This window comes from Rhipicephalus microplus, chromosome 7 (genome assembly GCF_043290135.1).
Source record: "Rhipicephalus microplus isolate Deutch F79 chromosome 7, USDA_Rmic, whole genome shotgun sequence".
NCBI classification, from domain to species: Eukaryota; Metazoa; Arthropoda; class Arachnida; order Ixodida; family Ixodidae; genus Rhipicephalus; species Rhipicephalus microplus.
In genome coordinates, this window is record NC_134706.1 from 163,128,808 (window position 1) to 163,150,512 (window position 21,705).

At 46.4% G+C, this 21,705-nt stretch overlaps 1 protein-coding gene across 1 annotated transcript in view; it reads left to right on the forward strand.

Moving 5' to 3' along the window:
- The first annotated feature begins 512 nt into the window (after window positions 1–512).
- Window positions 513–21,705, forward strand: part of LOC142767123 (homeobox protein lin-39-like) — a 55,843-nt gene continuing 34,650 nt past the window's right edge. Inside the window, exons 1-2 of the mRNA XM_075868348.1 lie at window positions 513–757; window positions 1,929–2,041. Of these exons, the coding sequence (XP_075724463.1) occupies window positions 1,955–2,041 (87 nt within the window). The 5' untranslated portion in view covers window positions 513–757; window positions 1,929–1,954. The remainder of the gene's footprint in view (window positions 758–1,928; window positions 2,042–21,705) is intronic.

The following is a 21,705-nucleotide window of genomic DNA, read 5'->3' on the forward strand; positions in this document are numbered from 1 at the left end:
AAAGTAGGACCAGTTGCCACTGTCTGTATTGAATTTGACTAGCATTAGAAGCTTTGATGAGTGCACTAAACTGTTTTTATAAAATATTGCAACTATATTGTCACGGTGCTCCACAACACGTTCTCTATTAATTTAACATCGCGTGCAAGGCCACCATCACCATATCTCTATGTATGTTATTTTTCTACAGCTTCGTGCTTAACATCTTTTAGTTTTAATAAAAAAAACACTTTGCGACAGTTTTTTTGTTTCAATACGTTGTACTTGTTCTTGTGTTATGCGCACGTTCACCTTAACAACCCTGCTACGCGCATAACAGCGAACAGTATTAGGAAATTAATAAATAAATAAATAAATAATATAGTTATTGATTTATTTATTATTTACGTCTGTGTCATGTAAAGGTCCACGGAGCAGTACCGGCGTGCGGCTTTTATTTTACCAGGGAGTGAATGAACAAACACAGTCGCAAAAACAAAACCTATATAAAGCAACCAAAGGGAGATCCCGGAACGGCTGCACATGTTGAGAAGCTAGAAAGACGGATGGTTCCGCTACCGATGACGGACCCTGCGCGCGTGGGTGAGAGCTTTCGGGGCATGCAGCTGCAGAAACTGCCACAGCGGTAGCCTCGCTCGCAACCACGGGTCGCGGCTCTCGGACCACAGTGCTCGACCATCGCTGTAGCTGCTCGGGCTGCTCACCTCCTCATTGCTGGAAGAACTGCAAGGTGACCACTTCAGGCTGCGGTATTTAGGTATGTACAATATTAAAATCATTCAGGAGTCGTTTCTATTGCGATAATATTGCTCATTTGGCTTGAATGAGCTTTGTTTTGTGGAAACTTCGTACTTGCTACTTTCTATATAATATTTTTTGACGTCCATCGCAGTTGTGTCGTGGTTAGGGTGCTCGGCTGCGGACCCGAAGGTTGTTAGTTAAAGCTGCAAAGTCGCATTGCGAAAGAGCAAAGCTTCTAGACGCCTGTTTACTTTGCGTTGTCAGCGCACGTTATCGATGAGCATATGGTCATAATTTCCAGATCTCTCAACTACCCGGTCTCTCAAAGTTATATGGCGATTTCGGAACATTAAGTCCCACATGTTTATATTATGAAGAAATCTATGTCACTCAGTAAGAGCGCTCTTGTGTTGCAACTTTTTTTTTCCTTGTGCTGAAGCTCGTTCCCGGAGATTGTCTACCATCAGACAACGCGCTTACTTTTCCGTCCTTGGAATTGCTGTCGACCAGGAGATGCCATCAAGAAAATGCAATGCATGCAGACATTTTGTTTTGTGTTGAATATTACAGTGTTGGGTAGCACACAAAAACACTAAACACGAAGAGTGACGGGACAAGCACTGGCGTAACAACTGAAATAGTTTATTCGAAATAATTCAAATAAATGGGAAAACTTAAATTGCACCCGTGCTTACGAGTGATCCGTGAGCAGAACCTTTTTTCAGATAGTGACACCAACAGCTCATTTATACAATTGCAATGCGGTATGCTTATGGAATTGTACGTGAGGATGATATTTCTCATCGAGGTTTGCGCTTCGGCGGCATCCATCCACATTCACTTCAATGGCTGACGACAGGACAAGATACCCCACCCTTCAAGAAATTTACACGTTTTGACGCATCTTGCAGGCTGCACGATGTAGGCATTGCCGCATGTGCGAAGTATCACAAATGCTACCTCGGTACACGTGGTGCACATATTAACGTACTTCACAGAGAAGCATTAAATGTGCCCTTGCTCCTTCGACGTCTGTAAATATTGCCAAATGAACTGCTCTATTGAACTACGGTTTTTTTAATTATATCATAACGTATTTTGGCTAGAGTAAAATTAGTGTTTTTCAGGTTTTGAAACGCGTTTTACTGTAGGAGAAACGGAATTCTACTGGTTGCTACTCTTTACAGATCTGCGGGCAAGAGCTGAGTACTTCATGCAAGCGCCACACACTGAGCACTATTCACAGCCGTGGACGCCCGAATGGACGGACCTGTGCTGGACTTCGACGCAGGAGCACCAGGTAGAATAATTCTGCAAATATTACTGCTCCTAGTGGCCATCTCTAAACACAGATTAGCCATATCTTAAGTTACTCCTTTGGGCATGGCAGGGGTGTAGCCAGAAGTTTTTCACTGTGGAGGGGGGTGCTCATACTGACTTGACAGGGGGGGGGGGGGTACAGGCATCAGCTTTCCTATGCGCCGTGACTGTCGGTGGTAGTTTGAGGAGACTGTGTACAGCTATGTCGAAGTCATGAGACCCTCTTCCTCTTGCATATGTGCTGGTGAAAGTAATAAGTAAAAGTGAAGTAACAGCAGTAAAACACAGTAAAGTACGACAGGTGCAGTGCCTGTTTGGAGCAACGCTCTCTCGTCGCACCACTGAATGAGCTAGTCTTCGAAAACGCATCATTGCGACGACCCGCCCAATCGCAGAAGACATCACTAATCGTTAATATCTATTAAGCATAGATGGTGTGGTCCTCGCCGGGGTGAAGTGCATTTCACAAGTCAAGGACTGCTCCGCTTACAACTTGAAATGAGAGTGACTACATGCCTATATAGGAATGATTTTTATGTCCAGCTCCATATTTCAGGCAGCCCTGACGTAGTGACTGCTTTAGCCAACAATTTTTTTTTCAGTTGACTGCACGCATCAACGCATGCTTGAGGTAGCAATACGCAATTTTTTTTGTAATTTAGGATGCGTGTTCGGAACACAATTTTGCACGCGTTATTTTTCATGCAAACTTTTTTTAAACCATGGTTGACATCAAAGCTGTACTGTGACTTTTGATATCATTGAAGTACTCCAATTGCAGAGGTATTATCGTGCAATGGGCGAGGGCAAGGTAATCATTGTTGAGAAGTGTTCACTTGGTCTCAAGAGAAAATGCACCTGGGGCCAGACTGTACCTACTGACCTGGAAATAGCTTTTTTACTGAGTATATATGCGCTAGAAAACATAAATACACACAAAATGCGTAATATTTACGATTTTTTCGTATCTGTAGTTGGTCTGCTCCCTGAAACGATAGTGTTGCGGCAAGGTGTCTTCCATTGTTTGCAAGTGTCCAGCCGCCGTTTTCCTTTACGTCAAAAGATTCATAACTGTACCACGCAGAATCGCTATACCTTGCATGCATTGTTCCATCAAGTACGTGCATTCATATTTGCAGTCCTTACGCTGGCGCGAGCAGGAACAGCTTCGTACCACACAAAATCCCCACTGATCGGTTCACTAGTGAAGAAGGAATGAACTTCGATCTTCATCAGAGCATAGCGCACCATAATCAATTTCTCAGAAGGCGTGAACTCTGACAAGGACTGCCAGCGCATGCCCTTTATTTACGGTGTACTGTACGCCATTCATGTCTGGCGGCTGTCTGTTTCGGGCATTCTGACGCAAGCCGCTGGAATTTCACTGCTGCCATAAACTCCTTCGCATTTATTCACATTTGTGGCATGGTATAACAACGCAACAGAAACTACCAGGCTTTCGTAGAGACGCAATCACAAGTGCAACGCGTTTTGGGCGCAGAGTAGGACACTGGGCGACTGCGACTCTTGCGGCACCTGAAGGAAAGCGGAAAAAATGTATACCCGCGAATCTCCGCCAGGGAAGAAACGAGTGCTACTGTTTAAAGGGACACTAAAGTCAAATAACAATTTACGTCTAATTGAATGATCAGTGTATGACAACAACTAAAACCACAATATTATCAACGGCAGCGCCCTCCTTACCGAGAAATTAGGGTAAATGCACAGGAATACAAGCACCGCAGTAAGACATCTGCATAATGATGCCGATGACGTCAGACCAGTTATCCACATTAAATCACAAGTAATTAATGTAGCTGCACTAAATAAAGAAGCTTCCACGCATCAAGAGGTGCAATAAAATGCTGCTTGTTTGATTTCATTCATTTTATTCGTTTGACCCTAAGGGTCCAACAACCGGCAATATTACATGGGGGGGGGGGGGGGGGCATGACAAAAACGAAAATATGCAGTACAATCAAACATAATTCAAAAAAAGAGAAACACAGTTCAGTAATACAAGGTTGAGTAAAGTAAAATAAGCGATGAATGAATATATGACATAGTCCAAACTATCAAAAACTACACATAGAATAAATGCAAACTTAGAATCCGACAAATCAACTAGTATAGCAGGACTGCTCACTTTAGAACGATAGTAGGGACTAATTGGAAACCACTCAGTTCTTTAATATTTGCAACGTTGCGTGGAAGCACATTCTACTCGTTTATTGAAAAAACCAAAGAAGACTGTATATATACTGTGCGAGCAAATTGTGGACGTCCCTTGTGATCGTAATCACATCGGGTTGCAATGTTTGCGGCTCGATGAAGGAATTTCCGTGAGAAAGGGCTGTCGCTAGAGTAGATGCTATGAAAAAAGGATAATCTAGAATATTTTCTGTGATTAATAATTGGTAATATACCAAGAGTTCTTCTTATTCCTGATACACTGTGAAAACGTGAATGTGAGACAGCAATGAACCTGATGGCTTTATTTTGAATTGACTCAAGCATTTCAGGAAGATATGCTTGCTGCGGATGTCATATACTAGAAGCATACTGTAAGGATGGTTTAGTAAGTTAAATAAATGCCTGAAGTTTAGTGTTTGAAGTAGCCAGACGTAGACGGTGTTTTAAAAGGCCAAGCTTACGAAATGTTTTGCTGGCAATCAGTTCTATACATGGTTGTTCCACTTGAGATTGTATTGCAGAGTGAAACCTAAGTATTTATTTGACGATACTGTTTGAACGGGAGAGCTGTTGACGAGGTATACAGTCGGCGATAGATTGGCATCTCGACCAAATTTAACATGTTTCGTCTTTTGAACGCTAATTTTTAATCGTTATTTGCTGCATCATTGGGAAAGCGTCATTAAGACAGATTGCAGGGTTTAAATACCGATATCATTGCCTATTTCTTTGTACATTACGCAGTCATTAGCGAAGAGTCATATGGTAGACTGAACGTTCAGCTATATATTGTTGACATAGATTAGAAATAACAGTGGCCCAAAAAGTGACCGTTGTAGAACGCCCGACTTGACCTGCGTCTTTTCAGGTATGTAGGAGTCGATTTTAACACACTGAGATCTGTTTGTAAGAAAACCTTCAATCCACTGAAATGTTTCTTATCTGGCCGTAGACTACGCAGGTTTGATAGAAGACGTTCATGAGGAACGTGATAAAATTCTTTATAAAAATCAATAAAAATTGCATCGATTGAAAATGACCTATTGATGGAGTTGTGTAAATCAGTGACTAGCTCAAACAGCTGGGAGATACAGGATTTATGCTTCTGAGAGCCGTGTTGTTTTTCAAGAAGTAGCCAATTGGATTGTAGGCGAGACATTAGGTGGCTGTATAAGGTATGTTCGAGTATCTTACAACAAATTGATGTCAGAGAAATAGGACGGTAAATATTAGTGAAGTGCTGGTCTCCAGTTTTAAAGCAAGGAATAAATTTCGCGCTTTTCCAGCCTTCAGGAAACACCCAGAATACAGTGACTGTTAACATAATAGAGATAAGAGGTAGGTGATTTTATTGAAGACAGCTTCAAAAGCTTAGCAATGATAGCGTCCGGAGAAGGACAAGTTTTGCTCCGTAGTCTCTTTATAACACGTGCTACGCGAGTTTCTGTTATCGTGATAGACTGAAACTCGCGCAAAATTACAAGAATGGAAGCATCGGTGATTGTATGACAATTTGTCGGAAAAACCCGAAGCAAAATGCTAATTGAAAATTTTAGCGGTTTCTTTTACTGCCTGTAAGTTACCACTTTCACATTTAAGTTTGACGCTAGATTGCTTATTTTTTGGGTCGATAAACTTCCAAAATTTTCCAAAGTCGTTCCTCATTTGATTTGGTAAGGTAAAGTTAAAATATTCGTTTTTACCATCATTTATTGTGAATATTGCTACCTTAGACAGCTCTTTGTAATTCATCCAGTCTAAATCACTTTTTGACCTCGCACTCTTCGACCTCGAAGATTTTCTAAACACCCGTTTCTTTTTGTTAATTGCTTGGTTCACGTCCCGAGTGAACCAAGAATCATGTGCTTTGAACAAAAGAACTAATTTAGGCACGCAGTAATGTCCAAGCTCCTTGAGAAAGTTTTTGAATGACGACGAGTTTTCGTTACCTGATAGATTATCCAAATTGTGAAGGTAACGAGCCACAAATTCCGCAAACAATTGGTTCATTCTGGTAGTGCCTATGCGAGCACAGGCGTGCTCCTCTCGGGGTGCAGTGTACGGCCCTGTAATTCCTTATTTCTTCCGTATTCCGTTTCCGTATTCGAGGATGGTTAGTCAGTATTAGGTCAAGAATATTGTCACCTCAAGTGGTTTTTTTCGTGACAATTGAGACCAATTGTGACGGGTTATAAATGTGCCCCGTATGGATAAAGTGAAGCTATTCTTGGCGATTACAGTCACCCTAAACTGAAGACGACGGCCAGTTTATGGGTCAAGAGCACTAAAGCATTAAAAAACTTATTTGCAACTTGTTAAAGGGCTTCATTAAAAGATGCACAAAGTCGGGCTGGTTTTCAGGAGGTCGGTAGCATGACCCAATAAGAGTGCCACGGCTGTGACTCGCAGCTACTCAAATAACTTCAAGCGGTGAGTCAATAGGAATGAAAAATGGTTGGAACTCTTTTTTCGACGGAAAAATTGTGCTCTATCTGTCTGTCTGTCTCTCTGTCTATCTTTCTGTTTGTCTGTTCACTTGTCTGTTTGTCCGTCCTTAACAATACCCCAAACGGCCAACCCCATTCGCAGCAACCACCAATGTTGCTCAAGATTCAGCGTTCATACTTGTGAGATTGTCAAATAAAAAGCTATTATTCCGTATTTACGAGGCATCATAACAATACTAGAAAAGGCATACATAAGCTATTCTAAGTATCTGACCGCTTATCACGCTGCGCTGACGATGTAACCCTTGCACAAAAGGCAAGTGTTTCCAACACTTTGCTAAGACGACACGGTGGTGGCACCCACCCGTCGCCTTGCGTTCTACACATTATCACCTCCGAAACGCACATGCACGCCGGGCTGGCTTCGTTTTTCAAGATAACTGCCAGATAGCGCTGATGTCTCACGTGTGACGTGACTTAATGCGCTAATTTGCCTTCGCTGCAGGCTCGAGGCAGTCTAACGCAGCAATTCCAGAATACCAGCCACCGATTTACTTACGAAGAACACCAAATAAACGTTTTGTGCACTCTCTCTAGACGCAAGACTATCGTCTTTCAACGACATTTGCAATGTAACTAGCAGGTACGGGGTCAATTTTCTGACAGCAATTATCACACCCCCACCCCGTGACACCATCCGGTCGTTGCGAAAAACAACGGATGTTTTTGGCAGCGAGAGTTCATTCTTCTCCACGTGCTTCAATGTACGTTTCTGTTTGATTTATGAAAAAAAGAACTGCCGGACGTTACTATGGAGAATGCCGTATTTGGTTGAAATTTTCAACTTTCGCGTAGCTACACTGGACACGTCCTGCCACACAGCGAAGCGCCGTAGAACCATGAGACTGACGCGCTGCCTACTGCGCTATCGAGGCTGACGGCCTAGTAGAACCATAACAAGCCTGCCGTTTTGGAGCCAATGGCAGGAAGTTTCTCAATGCCCGTTGTTGCTTCTGTGGCTCCCGCTACTTTTGTTCTGTGTACTAGTGTCGGCGACTGCACAGTAAAGCCGGGGAACGTTGTGCACAGCACCAGCGGCGTGAGTTGGTCCGCTTCATGAGGCGGGTAATTTGAAATGCGCAAACCCAATTAAGGCCACTAAAAAGTGATTTTGTTTCAATAGTGGCCATTCCTCGGCCCAAAAGTAACAGTACAAAGTTTCTGGGCCGCTATTTCAACAATCAACGTTGGCATAATAGTTGCCTTCAGTGTCCCTTTAAGGTGAAATTCAACTAGCCGACTTGTATTGTCGATAAAGCTCTCGTTCTTCGCATTCAATGTCACTGCGCGAACTTTGTTGAGCGCGTTGCTTTCCAGCAATGAACATCTTCTTGAAATACGCTGCCTACAAGAATTTCTAGGTATAATTTGTGATCTGCGTCAATCAGCGCCCATCTATGAGACTCTATGGCCACTCTGAAGGGCCGTATAGTAATGAATGCAATGAATAACCAATCTATTGGTAGCGCAGATGCTGAAAGAAAATGAACGCGAGAAGCATACTACGCAAGGTCAGTTACAAAATACGCAACAACTGAAAGATCTACTGGCAGAGTTGTGAATGAAAAAGACTGAGGAAGGAGCACAGCCGGGGATGAACCAAATCGAACTTGCCAGCCATGCTTTCCACAGCTTTCGATCTGCGATGAGCAAAGCAACCAATGAAAACAATTCAGCTGCCACTGTTGCTGAACGAGCTAATCGAGGATGCGCTGAGAGAGCGACACTAGAAACGGCAGGATAGCGACACTAGGAACCTCTTTTGTACCCCCCTGCCGACGCGAGAGAGCTCGCATTCGCCGGGCCGATGGTCTAGTCCTAGCACAAAAAACAGGCTCGGGAAGGTGAGTCCGGCCGCCACTGCGTGCCGATGATTCGGCAGCCTTCCAAGTCGCGTTGAATCGCGAAGGGGAATGCAAGTGATGGTGGTGGGCGGATCCTGCAATCTGCGACGCCTAGCTCACCATGATGAAAGATGGCAACAAGGCCGCGTCAAACAAGTGGAGTCGCGGTGGCAACGTCATGTTTTCTGGAGCCCATTAACTTATGTGAAAGCCCGCTTTTGGTAGGAAATTCTCCCGCGGCACATCGGCTTAGGCAGCGACGTCTGTAGCTGCCCATGATTCGAGAACAACCACTGTGATTAAAGCAATACGAAACAAATTTAACCGCTCATTGCACTCCTCTATAACCGTGATCATGCAAGGCACAAACATATGGCATGTGCAATAAACGCTGTGGTAAAAACTCAACCCTGACGTGTGTCAACTCTTCTGAAGAAGCACGACCATGCGAAAGGCTTCAGTGCAGTGCCGGGTGGAATCCACTTCTAAACACCGAAGCCACACAAATATTAGCTTTCGCTTGTTAAGCATTTGTGCGGAGGGCTTATGCAGTGATTTTTCCTCCGAAAAATTCTGAAATTGATTATGAACGTGAACTAATCAAAGAAATTGTCGAACAGACATTGGTTTCTAGAAAGCACAAATTACAATCAAGTAGAATGAGATTGTGCTCATTAAAGTGAATCACGTCACTTTTCCATATATCGAAAGACTTCTTTCATGTATACGTGTTGTCACAAACAAGGCACTAAGATCTGGCATAATTAGAATTGCTCAGAACCCAAATTAAGGCGGTAGATCAGGGCCGGCAGGTAGTCAGTTCTCTGCCTGGTAGTGGAGCCTCCTGTTCGTGCGGTTTTCAGCCAAGCTGGTGTGGTGCCTGTCATGGCTAGGCAACTGTACTTCGCCGATCGAGACGAATGAGCTTTGCCACGCTTTGTCTCTAGTCTTGGCTTCACAACTCCAATTAGGTGCGTGCATTTTTGACAATAGGAGCTAGTTCGTTCAGTGTAATGACGTGAAATCTCAGCGAAGTGTCTCGGCGATCCACTGATCACGTAAGCACGAGCGCCAGGGTTGCCGCTGGTGGCAAGGTCGTGGGCAGAATTTTTTTTTTCGGGTGGAAAGGAGGTGATCGCACGTTCAAGCTGTGCTTAGAGTGAATCGGCAAGCTACACAGAAATTGTCGGGGGGTTTTGTTCACTGCGGCAAAAGCAAATGTCATGCCTGGAACAAGCTACATCTGCTCGGTATATACGCAACAGAAAGGCATTTTGAGAGGGCTTGCGCAAAAACGGTCAGTGTTATCCAAGTTGGCGCGCGTTTGCATGGGCACGGAATCGACAGCATGTATGGTGCACGGATGTCATGGATATCAAAACTGAGCACTATATAGAGACTTTATTTAAAGATTCATGTGTCCGTTTCAGACACACGAAAAGCATTAACATTACTGACTCAGATGCACCCGCGATTCATAAATTAGACAGAAGGATGGTCAAAAAGCTTCACTGTGGCTGTCCCCTAAACCAGCTTTCATTAACCTAGTCCCAAAGAAAGTAAGCTTGGAAATCGATGCAAAAATTCAATTTAAATCACGCACTGCTCTCGGTGACCTGCATATGGTGCTCGTCATTCCTGTGGTAGAAGTAGAAAGTATAAACCGTTCTGGTAGTGCAACAATGATGTTCTCGGCCATCATTGGGGTCTCCAAAACTTTGGGACTACAGTTTTGCACAATGAAGCCCCCCAGGACTGAACAAACTGGGTAATGATACAAGGTTGATATAGCTCTCTTTAGCAGAAGAAAAGGGCGCACCGCCGCGCATGTGCACTGTTGCGACCTGGATTGACGCTATCCCACCGCTGCTATCCAGTTGTTGCGACTCCGGGTCCGGCGGGTCGCAGTTTGGTAGCGGGCATCGTCCTGGGACCCATCGTCGAACAAGTCAGCTGAGACGCTCGTAAAAACGACAACAATTTATTTACATGGTTAGTAACTGAGAATTGGAAAGGTGAACAAGGAGTCAAAAACTCTTCATGAGAAATGTTTAACTGTACAACTTGAAATACAATAAAGTCTTCGGCTTATATAGCGCATCGTTGCCAACCCTGGGCGCATTGTCCGTGGCTTCCACCAATAGGGCGCTCTATGGTCCAGTTGCTCCCCCCACGGAGGAGAGAAAAGACACCACACAATGCATGCGGAGAAGGCACAGTCTACACGATGCCCAAATATGGTCACAAACGCACTGCACCGACGTTTTCGCACACGTCATCAAGTTTCGCACACGTCCGATGATATTGGTTTCCAAGATTCATCTGGCAGTTGGGTGGGGTTCCAAAAACCGGCTGCCAGTACACGTGTCAAACTTGCCTGACTGTTGGGTAGGACAATGTAGTGGTGAGCCAGCATATCGTCAAAATATGCTACACCATTCAGCCAATCTCATGGAAAAAAAGGGAAGGAGGAGTGGTCAACTAATCCTTCGTCATCGAGGCGGGCTCCCGCAAGGGCTGCAGCAGATAGTGCCCTTGCATTTCCTTCAACCCCACATTCCATTCCTGGTTGTTTGCTAGAAGCTGTGGCTTAGCTGCGTATATCCAGGGCTCCGCTTCTCCTCATAAGATGCAGCCACAACCAGTTTGGTTTTAGCTTTCAGCCTGAACTGCAAATACCATGCTGGTTCCGAAATTTCCACATCCTCGGTGACCTCGAAAGTGGCCCAGCTGCCTCCTTGTCTGCCTCGAATGCCTTGCCTCGAAAGCCTTTCTTGATTCGAGCTCACAATGGCCTCTCTTGGCTCGTGCGTTTTCTTTGTGCGAACCAGTCCTGAACCCCTCGTTCAGGTTTTGCCGAGAGGAAATCAACCCGTCTTGACCGCACACCCTTGCTTGGAATGCGTCGAAATATTTTCGTCCCGTTCACAAAGGCCGAAAAACTTCAATAATGATGGCGGTCGTAACAGCACACACTTGTCACATGTATCAAAGTTTCGAGAGACACCATCCGCCGACAAAATATAGTCACGTGCGCTTTTAGCGCGGCTACATCTTTCCCGCCCATTGACAATTGACAATTGCACAAGTATGAACGCTAAACCTTGAGCAACTTTCGTGGGCGCTGCGGATGGGGTTCGGCCGTTTCAAGTATCCGGGGCCGTTAAGGCTGGACAACTAGACAAATGTACTGACGGACAGACAAACAGACAGACAGACCAAATTTTCTGCGCCGAAGATTCCCAAGAAAGACTAACGTCTTTAAAAACCTTACAGATTTCCAGCCATTTCTGCTCGCTAGAAATCACAGCTATGTACCATATAATAGTTACCTGTCTTTGGCCATGAATCGCCAGGTTAGAAGGGTGTTTTCTCACCGTCATTGTGCATTTCACAATGGTGGTGACTTCAATACTCGCTACGCTACTCGCAAGTTTTATGAATAGACTAGTGGCACTGGCACTGTGCCTAAATTGTTGCTATGGATGTGAGGTGCCTTGTATTTCTTCGCAACTCGTTCACCGTAAAGCGGTTAACATGGATACAGATATCAAACGACATGAACACACGAGACGATGTTTCAAGTTTCGCAACCCACTTTCGATCAGCATTTACCGCGCCACAATCTCCTACCGATGACTTCCTTGAACAGTTGCATTTGTAGTATACCTCTTCGAGATTCCTTTGCGATGGTAAACACAATTTCATGCATGTAGCATTTCGAAAGAGCTTCACTAGCAAAAAGTGAGGCGTCAACGTTACGAACAACATTTATTTTCAGCTGTTTTGGTTGATTCCTGGCTGCAAGTGCCCGTGAGCACAGACTTCCTCGTGGAAGGAGGTGCTTCTTCTTCCTCGGTTTTACCTGGCGCTGCGCTTGATTAAACATACTCCCGGCCACCAAGTCACAAGTGCAGCTCAAGCAAATAAAGTTTTTGTAACGGCCTTGCGGCAACAACCCCTCGCTGTTGTTGGATCTTGCATGAATGGACATGGTGATTAGATCATCTGTAGACTTCCTGAACCCTTGGAAGTTTCCAAATTTGTCGGGGTAATTTTTTTTCGTGGACTTTGACAGTGTCTCCGGCTTTAACTTTTTTGGTGAGTATAGAATGCGAAAAGTGCGCTGATCGAAGTTGAAGCAGATATTATTTAATCCACCGGTTCCAAAAGTTTTCACTTAGCCATTTTCTGTATGGATGCCGTCGTAAAGCTTCCGTGCGCGTTAGGTTCATTGGCGTGTCATTGCCGCCCTGTGGTAGCACCGTAAGTTTCCTTCCAATAATGAGGTCTGCTGGGGTTAACGCACGATGTTCCCCGCTGTCAGACTCGATGCAAGTGAGAGGCCTTGAGTTCACAACCGCCTCCACTTTCGACAACACAGTAGTCAGCTCCTCAAAGTTGAGTCTAGCTTTGCCAAGAACCTTTCTCAATGGAACCTTGATAGTCCGGATTCGACGCTCCCACCATCCACCCCACCATGGAGCGCTGGGAAGAATAAACTTCCAGGTGATCCTTTTGTGACCCAAGTATGCTGATACGTCCTCTTGGGAAACCATCCGACAGAGCTCCTCCAAGTCTCTGACGTCTTCTTGAACGTTCTTGCGTTGTCTGAATAAATTACGAAAGGGAGACCCCCTCGTGCTACAAAGCGTCGTAAACACATGAGGAAGGCTTCTGAGGTCAGGCTCGGAACCAGTTCCAGTTGGACTGCTCTAGATGTAGAACATACAAAAAGTGCTATGTAGCATTTGCTCTCTGCGGCACCGACTGTAGTCACAACAAAGAGCGGTGCTGCAAAGTCAACTCCTGTGGCTTCGAATTGGTCCGTCGTTTTCAAACAATATGACGAGCTATAGGAGCTGTCAGAGCATCGCTTGGGTTTATACTGAAGTGTCTGCACGTATAGCGTCCGTGTATCACTTTCTTCACTAGTATTCGTGCCCGGCAGATCCAATATTGCTCTCCCAACTGTGACAAAGTGTCTCTCACGTTTCCATGTAAAGAGTCGTAGTGTGCTCGTACTGTCAATAATGTGCAAAAGCGATGATAGTGTGGGAGGATGACTGGGTGTTTTACCCCTTCAGATGCTTCAAGGTGTAACAGGCACTCACCGACCCGAAGAATACTGTTGTCATCCAAGAACAAGTTGAGGTCTTTGATTATAGAGCCCTCCTTTGCACTTGTTCCTTTCCGGATTGAGCGTATTTTTTCTTTGAGGGATTGTTGCTTCACATGCCTGATCCAATAATTTTCAGCTTGAGCAATCTTTTAAGCTACCAAAAATCCAGTGTGCGCTGCGATTTGCATTCTGCAGCGTTCAATGGATCTGAATACCCAGGCCGTGACCCTGAGTAGCCTTTCAATTCTGCTGTAACTGTTTATGTCCAGGACTGGTACCGACGTTGTCTTACGGGATATCGCAATACGCACGGCAATAAATTCAGAAGAAATCCTGTCGTCGGTGCTGATGGCTTCTGACGGTGGTTGAGGCCATCTGTTTTCTCATTCGCATAGCCAGTGTTGTCCATGTCGCCACATATGTTATGGGATAATAATTTCTCTATAGAAACTCCAGGTGTGAGCAGGTCAGCTGAATTAATATGACGAGGGCGATCCCTCCCCAAAGAAGGATACGTTTTTCCTGATGTCTTTCACTGTGTTCGACACAAACTGCGTCCATTTCGTCATGTCGTTTTTTATCCACGAAAGCGTGATTGTGGAATCTGACCACAACGTACAGTGGATCTCGAAGCCCGTGAGTGCACTTGACACATAGCAAAGCAGCCTTGCTCCAATCAAGGCTCCTAGAAGCTCTAGCCGTAATAGTGTCATTCTCTTGATAGGTGCTACACAGGCTTTTGCGATCAACAATTCAGGCTTCGCTTAACAGCTCGGTTCGACGTAAAGCACTGCACCGTGTGCCGAAGGGCTTGCGTCGCAAAATACGTGCACCTGTAGCTCTCTGGATAATGTCGGTGACTCGGCTCCGTTGCCAAAATAACGGGGCATGGAAACATTCTGCAAACGCGGTAGTTGATGCACCCATTCATGCCACTCATCCTGAAGATCCGGAGGTAGCTGCTCATCCCATGCTAATCCACGTGTCCATAACTTCTGGAAGAAGATCTTTATAGCAATGGTGAACGGCTGTCACAGAACGAGCGCTAAAAATGGGCGCGCCGCCAAATTCTTGCGATAACGAGCGGGAGAAACGCGGCGAGGTCAAAAGAAAAAAAAAGAAAACATACATCCAAGGCTCCCCGGGCGCGCGCTCTCCCCGCAGAAGCGTGGCTTCGCCGACGAACCTCCTCACCCCACAACAGCGGCCTCCGAGCAAGCACTCGATTTTTCCAGAAGGAACGGGGCGTGTATGCCGGGTTGACTCATCTGTCGGGGACGGCCCCCGTACAGTCTCGCGCCTCTCCCCAGCCTTCGCTGCGTATCGCGCCGACGAAATGACGAGAACTTTCTAGAATGTGGCGCGGAAGGTATTTAATCGAGCGGCCGAGACGAGAGAGCAGGAGAAGACGGAAGTGAGCGCCAGAGCGCGTAGGGATTCCGCCGTGTAGTCGGCGAAGGTTTTGTCCGTAGGGACGAAGCAGGAGAAGAAGAGGATTTCCACCTGAGGGGTGAAGGCTCGAGCTACAGGCAAGAGCGTGAGTTTACCGCTATCGAGCGAAGACGCGTGGCAACAGCTGCGTGTGTGAAGCCGACGTGTTTCCGGCGAAGAAGTTTGAAGCTTGGAGAGTGGCCAATTGAAGACGCGAGGTTTCCTGGAAGAGAAGCTTTGAGGGCGGGGAACGACAACAACGCTGGACTTTGAGTGAGTGATTCTCGGAAGAGTATCATCCAGACTTTTGTTCCAAGAACTTTGGACTGGATAGGTTTTCTATCTCTTTAGTCTTTAAGTGTCTTGGTTGTTTAATGCATGCGACTGCATTGTAGTGCGTATCGTTGTCTGTGTCCGTTGTTTTGAGTGTGGCTGATTGTACTGTGTAGTACGTTGTTTGATTGGTGACGTATTGTATGTAACTATTGTGGAGTGTACATTCTTGTGTATTGTTTTCGATCTGCCATTTTTGGGAATATAATATTTGTTTTGTTTATCAACTCTCGGCTCTGACTTGTTCTTTGGGCCACAGCCGGCGTCCGCTGGCGCGCCAAAAAGGACCACTTCTAAATGGTCCACGCTTTCGTGGTGCGGTTCGGGGGGCCAATACTTCGGCCCTTGGAATTAGCCCGGCGATCGCCTCCCTAATCAACGGGACCGGTGTGACAATTAATCTGGCATCCGCGACAGGACCTTTTGGTGCACAGTGTGTCCAAAGTAGTGAGAAAGAGCCTCGAGTTGTTATAGTGCTATCAGAACGATTTTGTGTGTTGTTCAGTGTTCTCGTTAACGAGTGCAGGGGAGTGTTCCGATAGAGTGATTTAGGCAGATACCTTTTACACGTGGCAAGGTATTATTTGCGAGACAAAATGAATCTCGAAAAGTTAGTAGCTCTTGGTGAGAAGATGGGCCTTTCTGGCGCCGAACTACGGAAGTGGGTAAGCCAGAAGGAGAAAGAGGCGGTGGAGAGAGAGAGGTTGGCAGCTGAGAGGGCCAAGGAAGAAAAAGCAGCTGAGTTGGAGAGAGACAGGCTGGCCGCTGAAATTGCGAAAGAAGAAAGAGGGGCAAAGGAGCGACAGATGAAAGAAGAAAGAGAGCAGCAATTGAAGTTGGAGCTGGAGAGAGAAAAGTTGGCAGCTGAAAGGGCGAAGGAGGAAAAAGAGCAACAATTGAAGTTGAAGTTGGAGAGAGAAAAATTGGCAGCCGAAAGGGCGAGGGAAGAAAGAGAATCGGAGATGGCTGAAAGGGAACGGCAGCGGCAGCACGAAATGGAACTTGAGCGGCTCCGGTTGCAACAGCGAAGTGAAACTCAGGTCCAAGCTAGAGTTGAAAGCAGCGAACGGGAGGACCACGGCTTCCGCTTGAACCCAAGCAAGCTGCTCGTAGCGTTTGATGAAAGGAAGGACGACCTTCACGCGTACCTTCACAGATTTGAGACAATTGCGAGGAGCCAGAATTGGCCGGAATATCAATGGGCAACTGCTTTGAGTACTTGCTTAAGTCGTGAAGCGCTCAGTGTGTACGGCAGGCTGACGCCGACCGATGCAGCCAACTATGCAAAGGTGAAAACTGCTTTGCTGAAGCGATTTAGATTTACCGTGGAAGGATTCCGGGACCGATTTCGGACAGAAAAGCCAGCTGATGGTGAGACGGCTTCGCAGTATGCCGCCCGACTTTGCCATTATTTCGACAGATGGATTGAACTTTCAGGGACAGCGCAGGAGTACGATGAACTTAGAGAGCTCTAATTAGAGAGCAGTTTCTCACTAGTTGCCACCCAAGCCTGTCGCTGTACTTGAAAGAGAGGAAGGCTGACTCACTTGAAGGCATGCTTGAATTGGCTGATCAATTCTTGGAAGCGCAAGGTGGCACTAATTTGGCCAAGGTCAAGAAGGAGTGTCCTGAAGATACGAAAAAATCGGCTCCCGAAGAAAAGAAGCGTGCACCGGAGAGCACTCCGCGTTGTTTTCTGTGTAACCGAGTGGGTCATCGCGCGAAAAACTGTCGAACGATCTTTACGAGCCCTACGGTAGTAAAATGTTTTAAGTGTGGTCAGACTGGGCACAAAGCAGACGCATGTCGAAACGGAGCGAGTCAAACTCTCCAGGTGTCCTGTGCGCTAGTAGCACCAAAATCCGATGATAAGGCCGTCACAGATGGATTCGTAGAGTTGAAAAGTGGGGAGAAAATTCCTATTGTGGGTGCGGTAATGGCAAAACAGCCAACGGGTGTCACGAAGGAAATGCCAACGCTGCCTGGAAAAGTTGCGGGCAAGAAGATTACGGTGTTAAGAGACACCGGTAGCTCCACGGTTATCGTGCGGAGAAATTTGGTACGGGAAAGTGAGTTGACAGGCAGAATGAAACCGGTCTGCCTAATTGACCGTACGGTTCGGATGTTTGCCGAAGCAGAGATTGAGGTTGAAACCCCGTACTTCAGCGGGAAGGTTACTGCTTTATGAATGACGACCCCCCTTTACGACCTCGTCATCGGAAACATCGAAGTGGCGCGAGTGCCGAATGATCCAGAACGTTTGGGGGAAGACCCGAAGATAGAGCCCTCGCCAACCCAGCGACCGCGAGATACAGTGGAGGAGCATCCAGTGACGGATCTCACTAGAGCCCAAGGGGAAACCGCGGCGCAAGAGACAGTGAGTGAGAAGTTGATCGTGTTGAATGAGTTCGCGGACCGAGCAACTAGACTTACGTCGGCACGAACTCAACCGACCGACAGTGTAAAGGAGATGGAGTTGGCCAGCCAGGCCAAATGTCGGGACGCGAACAAGCGGGTGAATAACCGGGCAGGATCGGTTGAGCGTCATGACCCGTTAACAGTGTCGGAAGTGACAACGATGGCTGAGACGCTGCCTCAGATACCGTCGTTGGAAAAGGCTCGCCGAAAAAGAACAAGGGAAAACAAGAAGAGATCGAGCGAGCACCGCAAGGAAGGACGCAAGCGCAGCTCAAAATACACAGGATATATGCTGAGGTGGAATCGGAATGTGTTTGGCAGGGCTGAGTGACATATGTTGTGTTAATGTACTTGTTGTCCTGTGTCGCAACTGTATGTTGAGTGAGTCAAAATGTTTGTCTCGGTGATGTGATGTATAGTAATGATGTGAGTGTAGTAATTGTTGTAATGAGGGAACTTTGTACGTTCGTATTGTTCGGAATGTGTGATGAAGCGTTGTACTCATGTACCTGCGGTTATATTTCATGTGTGTGAGATTGAATATAATGTCCAATCGTATTGAGTGATATATTGTGAATGTGAAGTGTCATGAGCGACGGATTGTGTTACAGTCTGTGAGAGTGCGTGGTGACTTTTCGCGCTCGTTTGTGTGGTTTTGAATATTATGAGATAATATTCTTAAAGTGGGGGCAGTGTCACAGAACGAGTGCTAAAAATGGGCGCACCGCCAAATTCTTGCGATAACGGGCGGGAGAAACGCCGCGAGGTCAAAAGAGAAAAAAAGAAAACAAACATCCAAGGCTCCCCGGGCGCGCGCTCTCCCCCGCAGAAGCGTGGCTTCGCCGACAAACCTTCTCACCCCACAACGGTGGCCGGCCGAGCAAGCACTCGATTTTTCCAGAAGGAACGGGGCGTGTATGCCGGGTTGACTCAGCTGTCGGGGACGGCCCCCGTACAGTCTCGCGCCTCTCCCCAGCCTTCGCTGCGTATCGCGCCGACGAAATGACGAGAACTTTCTTGAATGTGGCGCGGAAGGTATTTAATCGAGCGGCCGAGACGAGAGAGCAGGAGAAGACGGAAGTGAGCGCCAGAGCGCGTAGGGATTCCGCCGTGTAGTCGGCGAAGGTTTTGTCCGTAGGGACGAAGCAGGAGAAGAAGAGGATTTCCACCTGAGGGGTGAAGGCTCGAGCTACAGGCAAGAGCGTGAGTTTACCGCTATCGAGCGAAGACGCGTGGCAACAGCTGCGTGTGTGAAGCCGACGTGTTTCCGGCGAAGAAGTTTGAAGCTTGGAGAGTGGCCAATTGAAGACGCGAGGTTTCCTGGAAGAGAAACTTCGAGGGCGCGGAACGACAACAACGCTGGACTTTGAGTGAGTGATTCTCGGAAGAGTATCATCCAGACTTTCGTTCCAAGAACTTTGGACTGGATAGGTTTTCTATCTCTTTAGTCTTTAAGTGTCTTGGTTGTTCAATGCATGCAACTGCATTGTAGTGCGTATCGTTGTCTGTGTCTGATGTTTTGAGTGTGGCTGATTGTACTGTGTAGTACGTTGTTTGATTGGTGACGTATTGTATGTAACTATTGTGGAGTGTGCATTCTTGTGTATTGTTTTCGATCTGCCATTTTTGAGAATATAATATTTGTTTTCTTTATCAACTTTCGGCTCTGACTTGTTCTTTGGGCCACAGCCGGCGTCCGCTGGCGCGCCAAAAAGGACCACTTCTAAATTGTCCACGCTTTCGTGGTGCGGTTCAGGGGGCCAATACTTCGGCCCTTGGAATTAGCCCGGCGATCGCCTCCCTAATCAACGGGACCGGTGTGACAACGGCGCAACAAATCCCATAGGGTCGATTATTCTGGAAGCCGCATAAAGAACGAACCGATTGTATCACGTTTTCCTTTCCTAAACTTGAGAAGGCCCCTCATATAAAATATGAAATCATCCGTGTGTGGATTCCGTGTGATTACAAGTACTTTCACACTTGTCTCATGGAGGATAGCCAGTTCCTTGCCTGCGGTCTGTTCCTCGTGCTCTACTGCGATAATAAATCCCTCCGAGTTAGTTGTCCATTTCCTCAGTGTGATTCCTGCTTGCTGCATAATCTCCTTAGCTTCTCTGAAGATTTGAAGTGCTTCTTCATGTGACTCTGCTCCAGTCTCTGCTCCAGTCTAGATCGTCCACGTAGAATGATTCACGGAGATGCCTTGCGGTTCTGGTTTTGCTTGAATGCACGCTCCTCAGATGGTGGAGTATACTTGCCGTCAGTAGGCAGAGACTGCACGTCGCTCCAAATGGCATTCTCGTCATTCTTTACTCTTGAATATCCTTATCAGAAAAATACAGTGTTTCCTTCTTTCGAAACCAGAGGAACCTAAAAGCATCTCTGTCTTTTTCAGCTATTGAAATTTCAAAGAATGCCTTTTCAATGTCGGCAAGAAGAGCTATACGGTGCATTCTGAAACGTAATAATACTTTCACGAGATCCTGGTACAAGTTTTCACCCTTTTCTAGACATTCAATCAATGAAAAGCACTCTTTTGCGTGAGAGGAAGCGTCGAAAACGATCCGGACCTTCGTGGTGAGTGCGTGCTCTCGGATCACTTTTCTATGCGGCATATAATAAACTTTTGACGAATCCGCGGGAGGCCCGTCAACAACTTCTGCATGTCTCGCTCGTAGGTACTCTCGTATGGTTGTGTAATACGCCTCCAAGAGTCCTTGCTTATTCGACAGTCGGGAAAGAAGTTTGCAAAGTCTTGTCATAGCCACTTGCTTGTTGTCTGAGAGCTCCACGTCTTCCTTTTAGAGCAGAGTCACCTCGGATCTTCCGCTTCTAAGGCAGACGTTCTGTACAAATTGCTAAAGTGCTGGACTGAGCTTGCCCTCACTGTCGACGGCATCTGTTATTCCTACGCCCTCGAGCTCACAAAATGAACGAAGGAATTGGTCACTCTCTTGCTCACTAGTTTTCCATACGCAGACCATAATCCGTGACTGTGTAACGTGCGATGTCGTGCTGGTTTTTCTTTGAAACATCCACCCCAGCTTCGAGTTCATAGCAATAAGCGTGTCATTGTCTGCGCATCGAGTGACCTCTCCTGTCATCCCCGTCCACATTTGGTCGGAACCGATGAGAACACTGATGCCTTCTTCCCCGACAGCGGATCCGTATAGTGATTGATCAGCGATGTATTTCACAGCTCTCTGTATTTCCGCGACAAATGGTGAATTTGTTGTACTTGCTTCGAAATCTTGGCTAATTTGCGGAATTTTCATTGCTTTCAAGGTAACTTCAGTGTGTGAAAACTGACTCTTCAATCCAAGCTGCACAACACTTCGCCTTTGCGCTGCTCGACTTGACTTGCTTGCGAAACTGTTGAGCGCAATGATGGTGTATCCCACACATGGCAACTTCAGCTGCTTTGATGGCCTCTCTGTGACGAATGTGGGCTGACTTCCTCTGTCTATGTCACCTCTGACATACCGACATGTAACATCTGTTACGGCCCAAGCCCGAAACGTCTGAAGAAGTACGCTCGTCGATAAACTCTCGAGGGTATGTCGATTCTTCACTGGAGATGCACATACAGTCATGTTGATGCTTGGCTTACTTGCCGGTATTCTAGTATTTGTCCTGCCGGTTTCTCGTGTTTTCTGGCTTAATTTCTGCGGATCACACAGGCTTGTGACATGACGCCCTTGACAGGCAGAGCATGTCGTTTTGCGCCTGCAATCACACGCCATATGACCTTTCGTCATGCATGGAAAACACCTAATTTCTCCTGGTATACGGC